Source organism: Triticum aestivum, chromosome 7B (assembly GCF_018294505.1).
Source record: "Triticum aestivum cultivar Chinese Spring chromosome 7B, IWGSC CS RefSeq v2.1, whole genome shotgun sequence".
In the NCBI taxonomy this organism is placed as follows: Eukaryota; Viridiplantae; Streptophyta; class Magnoliopsida; order Poales; family Poaceae; genus Triticum; species Triticum aestivum.
The window spans coordinates 386,504,676-386,519,452 of NC_057813.1; the positions used below are offsets into that span (position 1 = coordinate 386,504,676).

General features: G+C 46.9%; 2 protein-coding genes across 2 annotated transcripts; both read right to left on the bottom strand.

Annotated features, from left to right (window-relative positions):
- Positions 1-1,822: 1,822 nt before the first annotated feature.
- On the bottom strand, positions 1,823-4,140 carry LOC123157915 (cytochrome P450 703A2). Its single transcript, XM_044576104.1, has 2 exons — positions 3,107-4,140; positions 1,823-2,618 (listed from the first exon to the last, which is right to left on the bottom strand). Exons 1-2 carry the CDS (start codon positions 4,031-4,033, stop codon positions 1,914-1,916), a joined length of 1,632 nt encoding a protein of 543 aa, XP_044432039.1. The 5' UTR covers positions 4,034-4,140; the 3' UTR covers positions 1,823-1,913.
- Positions 4,141-4,726: 586 nt separating this feature from the next.
- Positions 4,727-7,270, bottom strand: LOC123157916 (pentatricopeptide repeat-containing protein At1g53600, mitochondrial). Its single transcript, XM_044576105.1, has one exon. The coding sequence runs from the start codon at positions 7,154-7,156 to the stop codon at positions 5,102-5,104; it is 2,055 nt and encodes a 684-aa protein (XP_044432040.1). The 5' UTR covers positions 7,157-7,270; the 3' UTR covers positions 4,727-5,101.
- Between the last annotated feature and the right edge of the window lie 7,507 nt (positions 7,271-14,777).

Genomic DNA, 14,777 nt, shown 5'->3' on the forward strand with positions numbered 1-14,777 from the left:
CACGCCTACGCAGTTCGGCGGGTGGCGCGTACCCGACGCAAGGGTGCAGGCTGGCGTCCACGTCGCCGCCGGTCACCGTGCCGTGGGCCACCACAGCCGCTGGCCTTCATCTTTCTATAGCTACCGCTTGCTTGTGGATTATCGTGGTTTCTCCTCGCTAGGATTTGGAAATTATCTTGTCCAACAAAAGTGAAGATCTTTATTTGGCGTACCTTACATGGAATCCTCCCTTATCGTGTTACACTTGCTAATAGACATATGAAAATTTCACCCATCTGCCCATTATGTTCGAACGGGCATGAAGATACTAAACACTTATTATTTTTATGTTAAAAGGCAAAAGAGGTGTGGGAGAAACTAGGATTGCACGAAGTCATTAAAAAAGCCTGTGCGGTCGATCGTGCGGGAGAGGCAGTACTTGAATTTCTAATTTTTATGCCAGAACATGAGCTATCTACAATGGGCACACAGAATGTTCGCGAACTGATCGCTATAACAGCCTGGTATTTATGGTGGGAAAGACGTTCGCTAGTTCATGAGCGGAAGACCCAAGATGCATACCAAATTTTGATGAGAGCCCGTGCTATAACGACGAACTATGTTATTGCCCAATCTTCCAAGGGAACAAATAAAATAGAGGGATGGACGAGACCCCCTCTAGGTTTTGTAAAATTAAATGTCGATGCTTCTTTCGATCAAGACATGCTTAGAGGCACAACGGGAGCTGTACTTAGAGATGATAAAGGAAGATTTATTGTTGGAGGGAATTGGAAGATGGATTGGTGTGCAGATATTTTAACAGCAGAAGCCATGGCACTACGTTTTGGCTTATTACTTGCACAAAAGGCGGGAAGTAACCGACTTGTTGTTAACTCCGCAATATGGAAGTAATTGACACGATGAAGAATGGAGGACATACAGCGGGAGCGGCGGCAGCTGTGTTTGATGGTTGTTATTTTTTGGCTTGTGATTTTTCGTTAGTTAGATTTGAACACTATAATAAAAAGGCAAATAAAGTAGCTTATGAAGTTGCTAGAGTAGTCAAATTTTCTGAGACAAGGGATTGGTTTGAGGAACCTATGAACGATATTGTAATTTTTTTATAGACGATGTAACCATTATTACTAATAAATAAAGAGGATGTTTTATTTTAAAAAAAAAGGACTGGAGCTTGTGATCATGGAGCTATACTGCTATAGTGGTTTCTGCATTTTATGGCGTGGGAGTACATAGTGATCGATGGATGAAGGGGCGTGCTACGCATCGCCGGGTGATCTGCCGCATCGACCGGCCGAGCACGTCTTCACCATTGCAATACGGGTCTTGTTGCAGATTTTTTTTGGCAACAACTGTTTTGTTGCAAAAACATTTTTGCAACTGAGGTTTTGTTGTAATTTTTTTTTCAAACGAGATCTTGTTGTAGAAAATTTTCATGAGACGTTTTGTTATAAAACATAAATCCATCGTAGACCATTGCAACACCACTTATGTTTCAGAAGCATAGCTCCTATTGCATGAAGGATGGTACGTTGACCCTCGCTTGATGCATGTCATCCAGGGAAGGTGGCGGCCGCGGCCGCTGCGATCCGCCGGTTGATAGGAAGCGTTTCCCATGGATGAAGCCCACGACAACTTCTGCATCAGAAGATGATTGTTTCTTAGCCTGCAGCGCCCATTTTGTCATGGTTGCTCGCCTCAATGGTTCAGTGCATTAGTAAGATAAGTGCATGCATCTACTACAAAGCTACTATCTCTGGTCATGCATGAACAAGATCGAATTAGTTACACATATGAACGCAAGATCCAGAGTGGAGACAGTGAATGATCTGGAAATGATTCGATTCATATTGTTCTGCATTGAAATATCTCAGATTACATGTATGTATCAATGTATGTATGTATGTATGTATTCTTTAACCATTCTTGTGGTAACATCCCTGCATGTTTTGCTCGAGCTTACTCATGCCATGGCTAGGACAGGAGCCGTACATCTGCGGCGGCAGGCGCGGCTGAGCGGCGGCGATGAGCGGCTTGGCCTTGGGCATGGTCATCCCGTAGACCTCGTCGGTGTCGATGTCCTCTGGGCGGAGGCCGTCGGGCGGGGACCAGTCGAAGCAGTGGAAGAGCCTGGCGAGCGCCATGAGCACCAGGATCACGCCCAGCGGCGCCCCGGGGCACTTGCGCTTCCCGGCGCTGAAGGGCAGGATCTTGAAGTCGGGCAGGTGGCTGATCTCCACGCGCCCGCCGTCGGCCGGGAGGTGCCTCTCGGGGCGGAACTCGTCGACGTCGTCCCAGATGCGCGGGTTCCGGCCCAGCGCGTGGGTGTTGATGAAGATCCTCGTCTGCGCCGGGATGTCGTAGCCCATGATCGTCGTCGCCTTGAGGGACTCGTGCGGGATCAGGAACGGCCCGGCCGGGTGCATCCGGAAGGACTCCCGGACGACGCAGCGGAGGTACGTCAGGTGGGGGAGGTCCGACTCCACCACCATGCGGCTTCGTCCGACGATGGCGTCGAGCTCCTCCTGGATCTTGCAGAGGACGCGGGGGTTCTTGATCACCTCGGCCATCACCCACTCGTTGGTCACTGATGAAGTATCCGTAGCAGCAGCGATCATGTCCTGCGTATACACACATTCAGAATGATCATGTATGCATGTTCATATGCACTTTCTCTTTTAACAGCAGCAGCAGTGTTCATTTGTAATACCAAACATCTACAAACCTAAATGAAGATGATCTACAAACAAAATAACATGGTGGTTTATTTAATGCAAGCAAGAACAACTACTCGTACTTATGATAACAAAACCCAAACTTCTGGGGGAAAGAGCAAATTACAAACTCTGCTGTGAAATCAAACAGTGAACTCCCTACTCTCTTTTTACCATCTATCTACTCTATTTATCAAATTCTCAAAGGGAGGAGTGTCGCAAAATAACTTTTTGGTAGTCAGCTCTTTAATAAAAAGATAATTGCACAACAACTATGAAGCGAAATCAATTTCATGACTAACACATGCAATGGTGACAGAGCACAAACATAGTTGGTTAAAAGACCAAGCTAGCATAAAGAAAATGAACTGGAGGGTCTGTAACAGTAAGGATACCTGCATTAAGGCTTTGATCTCCACATCATCCATGTGGTCATTCCCATTCTCACCAGGCAAGGAAAGCAGCACATCAACAAAGTCCATGTCTTCTTTGCTATCATCACCATCATCATCAAGGGATGCACCACTCTTCCTGCCATCCCTTGCCTTCCTGTGCTCATCAATTATCTTCTGGTGAAAATCATCCACCTTCTTCTCAACCTCTCTCATCTTCTTCTCGCAACCATATGGATCAATCCACCTCCAGGCAGGCAAGTAATCCCCAAGATAGATCAGGCCCAGCAGAAAGAACAGCTCATGGGTGATGTGCATGAACTCCATCGCTTCACCAGGGCCTGCTGACTGCAGCCCAAAGTACTGCTTTCCAAGTAACATTCTCGTCACATTGTTCATCGAGAATGCCCCGAGAACCTCTCTGAGATTCACAGGCTTACCTGACTGGGATTTAGCCCATACAAACTCACAGAGGTGCTCAGCTTCCTCAGCTCGGTGAGCAGCAAAAGATTCAAGCCGCCTGGTGGTAAGCAGGTGCTCCATGCAAACCCTCCTCATCCTCTTCCAGTTTGGCCCCAGTGGAGCAAGAGCCACATCGCCACAGCCATAGGCAAGGTGGACAGCAGCCAATGTCCGAGGCCGTGAAGCGAAGACCTCGTCTTGCCGGATAAGTATTTCACGGATGACTTCAGGGTCATCGGTGGTGATGGCATCAATGGTTCCAAGACGAAGATAGACAAGGGGGCCATACTTGGTGCAAAATCGAGCAAAGTCCTTGTGAGGAAGAGGACTCAACTGGAGAAGGTTCCCAAAGATTGGCCATCTTGGAGGTCCCGGTGGAAGCCTTAGCCTCATCCCATTGAGTTTTTTCCAAGACACTGCAGCAAAGATGCATGAGCATAAGATGATGGAAAGAAGAAATGGATCCATAGGTCACAAGCTAATGGCAATTATAGCCGAATTGCAAATGTTGTTCTATTTATGGGATCCCGTCAAGCTTGCTTATGAAAGAAACTTAAGTGATGAAGTTGAAGCGAATTGGTTAGAGTATTAGACTGGTCATGATTCTTGTGCTCTTCTGTATGGTTAAACATCTCACCTAACATCTTATAACAAATGTCATGATCTTGACATGACTAAGGGAGTGATGCAAAAACTGAAAAATGCCTGGGGATATATAGAAAAGAACCAGGATAAAATAAAGGCCATCAAACCTGACCACAGATCATGTATTCACAAAATATATAGCTCTTCCCCACTGCTATCCAGCAACTCACTCGGCACAAATTCTATTTCTACAAAACCATTTTTTTATTGAATCAGGCACAAACGGTGGACCGCCATCTAGGAGTTAGGTTATAGTTTTGATAACAGGTGTTCTGCATCTGCCTATCATTACGAAGGCATAATATATTTAGCATGCAAATCTTACTCCAACATCTACCACATTGATAATATACAAAGAGAGAAAAATCCTAAATCTGTTGTAGATAACATGGAGAAATACATCCTTATTCCTTCTCAAATGCCACATCTAACTCCCTGCTGTACAGCAATGTTCCATGTGTGCTTGTTCTCCCTTCTCCCCGTAAGTCTATCTTAAGAGTAAGAAACTTATATTGCTGAAAGAAAAGATTAATAAGAAACAAACCACTAAACTTACCTTGGCCATGGTTGTCTCCTTAGAATCAGCCTTATGCTTCAGTGCTTCACTCGGTGCAGAACATACTCCTGTATCAATTGAGAACATGGCCAAGAGTTCCTTGTTCTTTGGCTCTTCTCTGTAGCAGAGGAGTTGTGTGCATAGAATCCTCAACTTTTCCATTGCATTAAAACAGGGACTGCACATGATCATGCGAGCTCTTTCTGAAATCATCTACCAATTTTCTTGTCTCAACATGATCAATAAAATCAACACCAACTCTCGGCATTACAACAGTTGTGGTATGAATTTTATTATTTTGGGTTTTGGCTTGCCAGTTATCTAGAACTACAAGTCTAGAAGTGTTCACTATGTATTCTGTTTTCTGCAGCCTTATCCTGTATAATAAGGCTATAGCCAGGGGTTTTACTGGCCATGTTGGACAACTGTAGAACTTTTAGCATGTCTCTGTCATCCTTCATCCCCGCAGATGAGAGCATATTTGACAGGACGGTATAAGCTGCTGCGTCATAAGGATCCAACTCAAGAAGCTTCTGTGCTGCTATTTTTGCATAAGCAAGATTAGAATGGAGACTACTAGCACTGAGCAAAGCTGCCCATGCATCAGAATGATCATTCTGGGGCATCGACTTAATCATTTCCAGTGCTTCGGCAAGGAGGCCAGCACGACCTAAAAGATCAACCATACATGTATAATGGTCAGGGTTTGGTTCAATGCCATAGACTGATCTCATTGACTCAAAGTAGTTGTAACCTTCTTGAACCAGACCAGCACGTGCACAGCCAGTCAGAATTCCCACGAATGTCGCATGGTTAGGCTTGTGGCCATCAATTTGCATTTTGGTAAAAAGCTTGAATGCATCTTCAGCAAAATTATGTTGCGCAAATGCTGTAATCATAGAATTAGTAGCAATAAGACTTGGACTGCTAATGGCTGAGAAAACGCGATAAGCCTCAGCCAACCTTCCGCATTTTGCGTACATTGATACCAGAGAAGTGTGAACAGAAGAGTCAAATACCCATCCCATGTTGATTGCATATGCATGAGCTTGCATTCCTTGATTCAACGTTGTCAAGCTAGCCAAAGCACTGAGTAGACAACTAAAAGCTACTGTATTAGGTTTGCACCCTTCTCGTGCCATGCGACAAAACCACCGCACTGCACTTAAATAGTCTCCATTTGTAGCAAGACTAGAAATGACTGCAGTCCAAGCAACCTCATCTTTTCCTGGCATTTGCTCAAACAGGTCAACAGACTCCCTCATCCAACCCCTGTTAGCGAACCCAACAACCATCGACGTCCAAGAAACAGCATCCTTCTCAGGCATTAACTTGAACAGGACATGTGCTTCTTGAACCAAGTTATGCTGAACATAGCCTGTGATCAACGAGTTCCATGATACTATGTCTTTCCACTTCATGCAAGCAAATGCCCTTCTAGCATCAACCATCCAACCAAACCGGGAATACAGGATGATTATTGAATCGCCCAAGAAAACATCCATTTCAAAACCCATTGCTACAATCAAACTGTGAATCTGAACTCCTTCTCTGACAAGGCAAGCCTCAGCACAAGCATCTAGCACAACTGAGAGTGTCGTTGTATTAACCTGAACACCTGCCCTTCTCATGTCCAGGAACAGCAACAGAGCATCTCTGTACATCCTAAGTTTCACATATCCACGAATCATCGAGGTCCACGACACAACATTCCGCTCTGGCATGGTCTCAAACACCTTCCTCGCCTCCGACACGCTTCCGTGTTTGCAGAGCCCATCGACCACCACGCTCCAGGATATGACATCCCTCACCGCCATTCCGTCAAACACCCTCAACGCCATGCCAAGCTTCCCAGCCCTCAAGTACCCGGCCATCAGCGCATTTGACCCTACTGGGTCACGCCACTGATGTGGCATCTCCGCATACACAGCCTCAGCTTCACGAAGCATCCCTGCCCTGGCGAGCCCCGTGATCATGGCGCCATAGGACACCGCGTTCCTGACCGGCATCTTGGAGAAGAGCGCGTGAGCGGCGGCTGGTTGCCCCAAGCGGAGGTAGACGGAGAGCAGGGCGTTCCAGGAGGGGGCGTTGCGGCGGGGCATGTCGTCGAAGACGAGGCGCGCGGAGGCGAGGTCGCCGTTGTCGGCGTAGGCGGTGAGGAGAGCGGTCCAGGAGATGACGTCCCGGCGGGGCATTTGGTCGAACAGCTGCTGGGCGTCGCGGAGGCGGCCGCGGCGGCCGTACGACGTGAGCAGCGCATTGAGGTGGGCCGTGTTGGGGCGGCGCGGCGGGGGCTCCTCCTCCGGGAGTGCGTACTGACGGGGCACCACGGTGAGAGTGGCGGTGGCCGGAGCTCTCGGCAATCGCAGTCGCAACGCGGCCGTTGTCATTGAATGAAACCACTGTATGTGCCAGTGGGGGCATGAACACCGGCTACGACAGGAGAAGGGATAACAATTCTACATATGAGCCCATTTGGTCGAAGAGTTAACAATTCGACATTTTTCAGGAGGTAATAGCACTGCAGTGCCTGAACTTGTATGTCAGGTGATGATTTGGTCTTTGAAGTTGAAAAAGTGGATTATTTAGTCCCTGAACTTGTCATGGATATGCAAATTTAGTCCAGGGTCAATCAGAACTGGCCAAGTGGATGCCAAGTGGCCCGGCTGGTCAGCGCGCTGCATTTTTCACTTAGCCCCCTTCCTTTGTGACGAATCAACCCGCACTACTCCTCTTCCTCGTCGAAGCAAAAAACACATGAATTTATTGTGTCCCCTCCCCATCCCAATCATTCATCCACTTGGCGTCTGTCTTGCTCGGGCCGATCGCGTGCGGCGGGAGCTGGCTGACGTCAGCTACAATGGCGGTGGCGCCGCCGGAGTACACCGGCGGTGTCGTCCCTCCTCCGACCACGCAGCAAGTCCGCCCGCACGGCGTCTTTCCTCCCGACTATGGTGTGTCGTCCCCTTTCTGCTCTGTTCCTCCCCCTCCTCCTCTGGTTTGATCGTCCTGCTGTGTCGTCCACAGCACTGGCGGATCACCCCCTTTGGGTAGCGTTGCGGGTATTTACGGTGGATTTCTATGTCTGTACAGCCTCCGGCGCTGCGAAGCTGGTTATTGTGGTGGTAGTTGATTTCAGGCTAGGGTTTAGGCTTTGAAATTTGGGATTTTGCCAAGAAGCTAGGGTTCTTGTGTTTCATGTTCTTTGGGGCACAATGTACTGTTTTGAGTAGTTAACCTTGACCAGCAGGGCACATGGGTGCGCAATTTGTTTTGGTTGTAGGGTTGACATTGACCAGCAGGGCCCATGTTTGTACTTCTAAAAATATGAAATTTCTAGTTGTAGTGCTGCTGTTTATCAGATACTCTGCAGTTTAGCAGTGCCACTACATCATTAGAATGCTTTCTTCTAGTTTTATCTTGCTAGATCAGTTATCTGAATGTAGTGAGTTAACTGAATTTAGTCAGTTAACTGAATTTAGTCAGTTTACTGTATACTATTGTTGATTGTGGTTGGTTGAGTTTGGTTGAAGATTGTGCTTACCCTGTTCTTGCAAAAAGAATGCATCAGTGAATTTACTCCGTGAACTTGCAGCATGCAGTTAACTGAAAAAATTCAGTCAACTTGCTGCTTGGAGTTAACTAGCAGGTTACACAATTTTTTGTATGAATTTATTAAGTTGAGTTGCAGTTACTTTAGTGTTCAGTTACCTACTTAGAGGTTGTTTGAGGATGGTTTTGCTTACATTATGCACTTTGTTGCTGCAGTTTGTGATTCAACCATGGGACAGATTGTGGACACCCCTTTCTTTACACTGGAACTTGAGCATGGTGGGCTTTTCTGTGGACCAAGAAATAACATGGAGTACTATAATCCTTCTGTGGAGGTGCTTGACTATGTTGATGCTGGCACATTCTCATATTCAGTTATTGAAGAGCATTTGCTATGGTTGGGATACCATGTGGCATATTGGTGCATGCCTGACAAAATAATTTCAGATGGTATGTTGAGAATTAGAGGTGATGAGGATGTGCAACACATGATCAGAGCTAGTAGTCAACATAAGGTGCTTGCAATAATGGTTGACCATGCAGATTTCATCAGTAATTGCAGGGAAGAATTGGTATTGACAGTGCCAACAGTTCATAGTTCTGTCATAATGGCCAGGTCAAATGTTGTTGCAGTCAGTGCAGCATCTTCTCATAGCCTCATTTCAGTCAATGTTGAAGATCCCATTTCAGAGGTGGAAGCCGACAACTTGGTTGCTAATGGAACTGGGACTTTGCTAACTGATGGTGCAACAGCAGATAACTTGCTGACAGATGGTGGAGCAGCAGAGAATGTGTTGTATGATGGTGCAGAGGATGCAGTGCTCTCAGATTCAGAGTTCAGTGATAGTGATTATGACATAGATGATGGAGATGATGATTTATATGAAGACAACATTGATTTTGATGTTGATGAAGAAGCTGAGCAAGTTGAGGAAGAGGTGGAGCCAGATTATGTACTTGAGGATGAAGATCTAAACCTCTCTGGGTTTTTTTGAAACCTATCTAAACCTCTCTGTTGAAGAGCAAGAGCAACTCAAATACAAGTTCAAAGCTTTCAATTCCAAGGTGGACATGAAATCCCCTATATTTAAATTAGGGATGGTATTTGCTGATGTGGTTGAGCTGAGGAAAGCTCTTATTGCTTATTCTATAAGGAACAGAGTGCAAATCAAGAAGGTCAAGAATGATAAAATCAGATTAGAGGTTGTTTGTCAGAGAGGTTGCCCATGGCTGCTTAAAGCTAGCAAAGACAACAGGACTGGAGGATTTGTCATCAAGGCCTACTTTGGAGAGCATGTCTGTCAGAAAAAGTGGAAGTTGAAGGATTTGACAGCCAAGTTTCTGTGCCAGTTTTTCTTGGATGAGTTCAGAGATGACCAGAAGATGTCACTTGGAACATTTTCAAGGAAAATTACTAAGGAATTCAATGTTACTCCTAACAGATGGAAGCTTTTGCTAGGGCGAGAAAGCAAGCACTTAATGAGATTCATGGTGATGAGGAAGAGCAATTCAGTAGGCTTTGGGACTATGGACAAGAATTGAGGACCAAAAACCCTGGGTCTACATTTCTGTTAACAACTTCAGTGGTGAAAGATACAAAATTTCCATTGGGCAGTAAATGTTTGAAAACATTGTACTGGTCATATGATACATGTAAGAGAGGATGGCTAAAGGGCTGCAGGCCAATCATTTTCATTGATGGTTGTCACATGAAAACAAGGTTCAAAGGAGTGCTACTTAGTGTTGTTGGTATTGATCCCAATGACTGCATATTCCCAATTGCAATGGGATGGGTGGAAGTTGAGTGCACGGGTTCATGGGAGTGGTTTCTGACCACTCTCAGAGATGATCTCAACATCACTAACACTGCCCCTTTCACAATCATGAGTGACAAACAGAAAGGTTTAATAAATGCAGTGCACAAAGTTTGGCCAGATTCAGAACACAGGTTTTGTGTCAGACATATTTACCAGAATTTTAATGAGAAGCACAAAGGAGAGGTACTGAAGCAAGACTTGTGGGCAATTGCAAGATCTCCAAACAAAGTGAAGTGGAGAAAAAACTGTCAGAAAATGGATGACTACGGTGCAGCTGCTTTCCACTGGACTGAAAGACTAGAGTGGAAAACTTGGTGCAAAGCATTCTTCAGTGAATTCCCCAAATGTGGCATCCTGCTCAACAATAACTCCGAGGTTTTCAATAGGTAGTTTGGTGCTCACTTTCCTAAGTTGTTTTAATTTTAACATATAGCTCATCTGCACTGCTAATTATCGTATCATACTAACCTGTTTTCTTCCTATCTTTATGCAGCTACATCCTTGAGGACAGAGAGATGACAGTGTTTAGCATGCTTGAGTACATTTTCTATAAGATGATGCACAGGATTGTTAGCAAACAAAGTGAAGCTAATGAAAAGTGGACAGGCCAGAGAATATGTCCCAAGATCAAGAAGAAGTTAGATAAGAACACAAAGTTTGCAGCTAACTGTCATGTAACAGAAGCTGGCCAGCAAATCTTCAGAGTTCAGTCTGGCAACAATAGCTACACTGTGGATCTCTGCTTGCACACTTGTGATTGCAGGAGATGGCAGTTATCTGGAGTACCATGTGGCCATTGCATAGCATGTTGCAGGGAGGAGAGAATTGACCCAGAGACACTGGTTCATGACTGCTATACTGTTCAAACATATCTCAAAGCTTATGGATACACTCTTTGTCACGCCCAATATGCGACCCTATCCAAAAGGAACTCGAAGGTCCCACCAAGGATAGACCCGCATATTGAAACGCTTTTGCAAGGTGGATATCATTACATCAACATTACATAATTAGATGGGGATACATACATAAGGCATACAATGCCACACGAATACAACATCATCTTACTTAAGAGCACCATCCGACTACGGATGAAACACAAACAGAAACTCAAATGACATCCACCCTCCTAGCCCAGGCTGCCGACCTGGAACCTATCCCCTGATCGAAGAAGCAGAAAAAGAACTCCAAAACAAGCAAACATCGCTCTCACGTCATGATCATCGCATAACCTGTACCTGCAACTGTTGTTGTAGTAATCTGTGAGCCACGAGGACTCAGCAATCCCATTACCATGGGTATCAAGACTAGCAAAGCTTAAAGGGAAAGGAAGGGGTAAAGTGGTGAGGTTGCAGCAGCGACTAAGCATATATGGTGGCTAACATACGCAAATAAGAGCGAGAAGAGAGCAAAAGGAACGGTCGTGAAGCTAGCAATGATCAAGAAGTGATCCTGAACTCCTACTTACGTCAATCATAACCCAAAAACTGTGTTCACTTCCCGGACTCCGCCGAAAAAAGACCATCACGGCTACACACACGGTTGATGCATTTTAATTCGGATCTGGTGTCAAGTTATCTACAACCGGACATTAACAAATTCCCATCTGCCCATAACCGCGGGCACGGCTTTCGAAAGTTTAAACCCTGCAGGGGTGTCCCAACTTAGCCCACGATAAGCTCTCGCGATCAACGAAGGATATACCTTCTCCCAGGAAGACCCGATCAGACTCGGAATCCCGGTTTACAAGACATTTCGACAATGGTAAAACAAGACCAGCAAAGCCGCCCGGATGTGCCGACAAATCCTGATAGGAGCTGCACATATCTCGTTCTCAAGGCACACCGGATTGTCCAAACTTTCGTAGGCCAACCCAGAGTTGCCCCTGGTGGCCACCGACGGTTGACAGGTTGGACCAACACTCACGACGAGCACTGGCCCGGGGGGGGGGGATAAAATAAAGATGACCCTCGGGCTCCGGAAACCCAAGGGAAAAAGGGCTAGGTGAGGCAAATGGTAAAACCAAGGTTGGGCCTTGCTGGAGGAGTTTTATTCAAAGCGAACTGTCAAGGGGGTCCCATAAATCACCCAACCGCGTAAGGAATGCAAAATCCGGGAACATAACACCGGTATGACGGAAACTAGGGCGGCAAGAGTGGAACAAAACACCAGGCATAAGGCCGAGTCTTCCACCCTTTACCAAGTATATAGATGCATTAATTAAATAAGAGATATTGTGATATCCCAACATAATCCTGTCCATCATGGGGCAATCTTCAACTTCACCTGCAACTAACAACACTATAAGAGGGGCTGAGCAGAGCGGTAACATAGCCAAGCAATGGTTTGCTAGGAAGGGTGAAAAGATTAGAGGCTGACATGGCAATTGGGAGGCTTAAAGAGCAAACGATAGGTAGCGCAGCAAAGCGATAGAACGAAGCAACTAGCATAGCAATGATAGAAGTGAGATCCAGGGTAGCGGTCATCTTGCCTGAAATCCCGCTAGGAAGAAGAACGAGTCCATGAAGAAGACGAACGAGAGTAGTCGAACGAATCCTCACAATCGCAACATTACCGGAACTAAGAAGCAACACCGGAAAGAAACAAACAACACGGTAAACAACCATCACATAAACATGGCATGATGCACAATCAAGTATGATGCATGTCCGGTTTAATGAGGCATGGCATGGCAAATGCAACCAAACAATACTACAAGTTAAGTGGAGATCAATATGCAACGAGTTGCATATTGACAAAACACCACATTGACATATTTAGTTTAATCTCGTTTAAGCTACCAAACAATATTAAAAGTTGTTAAACATGGCAAGAGGTGAGGCATAATTAAACTACCTATTTAGGCAAGTTTAAATGAGGCCGGAAATAACAAACAACAATTCCGGAAAATCCTCATGTGCATATTTTAGATTTGGTACTGTTCTGCCCTAAAACATATTTTAGAGTTGTTAAACAGGAAAATAAAGTGCACCATGTTAAACTAGGCATTTTTCCACCCCATTTACATATAAAGAACATTTAATTCCGAGCTACGGTTATTTAGTTATGAAATAAATCATTTTAATATGGCATATTAGCAAATTTAAACAAACAGCAAGTTAAACATATTTAACATGGATGAAAGTGGCAAATCATTAATCTACACAAAATTCTAAGCATTTTACATGTTTGAATCATTTTAATTCGATGCATGATTAATGAGTTATTAATGCATGAACTCTAGGGGGTTTTCTGCAAAACAGGTTTCCTGTGGATAATGCTAAAATCGCAGACGGGGAAAAAACATGCATGGGCCGAATCTGATTAGCCCAATAGTGTACAGGAGAGGGGCTGGAGGGGCGCTCACCCATGGGCCTTAGCAGGCCGGTCGGTTTGGAGAGGTGGAAGGGGGGCGCTGGGCCTGCTGGATCTGGCGAGGCTAGGCCTTGGCGCGGAGGCAGGTGGGTCAACGCAGGCGGCTCGAGCAGAACTTGGCACTGGTCGTCGTCCTTGCCTGCTCGCACGCAGAAGCAGGGGAACGGCGCACCGACGCGACATCGGCAAGGCAGCAGCGGAGGGCGGGACTGGCCGGCGATGAGGAACTGCGATGAGGATCCGGCGCGGGCTCGGGTTCCAGTGGCCGGATCCGGAGGGGTCGGCGAGGTGGAGGAAGGCGAGGCGCGGACGGACTTGGCGCTCGAGACGGACAGGAGGGCGCCGTCCTCGTCAGGAACCGTTGAAGACGACGGCGACAGGGACTGCGGCAGGCGATCGGCGCAGTTTGGGCGGCGGAGCTCGTCGCGGAGGGGCGGCGCGGCGGCCGTGGTGGTCAACGCGCAGGGGCGGGATGAGGCGCGAGCGAGGCTCTCGTCGAGGTCCTCCGGGAAGCAGAGCAGCATCGCGACGCAGAGCAGGGAGGAGCTCGGGCGACAGGGACAGCTTCGGCTGATGGTTCTCTGATGGAAAAAGGAAACAAGATGGAGATGTGAGAGGGAGAAGAGAGAAGCAGGAAGGAAGGGGCGGCGCAGGGCTTATCTGCTGGTGGTGGTTGCCGGCGGCGAGGTTCGCCGGGGTAGCGGGGTCGCAAGGTTGGAGGAGCTCGGACCTCAGAAGCTCTCCACGAGGCTGGATCGAGAGCGGCTGGTTGTGCGTGGGTTGGGTGGATGGATCGATGGGAGAAGGTGGTAGGGGAGATCGAGGAAGAAGGAGGCAGCGGCTGATTGGAGCGAAGGGGATCTGGATCGGGCTCTGGTTGGTGACGCTGAAAACGAGGGAGGGAGAGAGGCTGGCTGCGGGCTTGGATCCCCATGAAGAGAGTGGCGGCGGCGGGTGAGGGAATTTTGGTGGATGGGACAGACTAGGATCTAGGGTTAGGCAAAATATATAGCAAGTGGGTTTTGGGTTAGGGGTATTAGGTCCCTCCGATCTTAATTGGACGGTCCCGGATAAATAGGCTAGCGAGACCAAATAAGAAAACAGAGATGTTTTCGGGATGTTTGGGGATGATCTGGATCCAACGGTGACGACTGCTCGGGTCGGGTTCGGGGGAGTTCCGGACGCGCGCGCGAGGGGGCTGCGAGCTGGCAAGAGAGGTTAGGTGGTCACGGTCAAGAGGGAAGCAAAAACCCGATTGGTCTGGAAC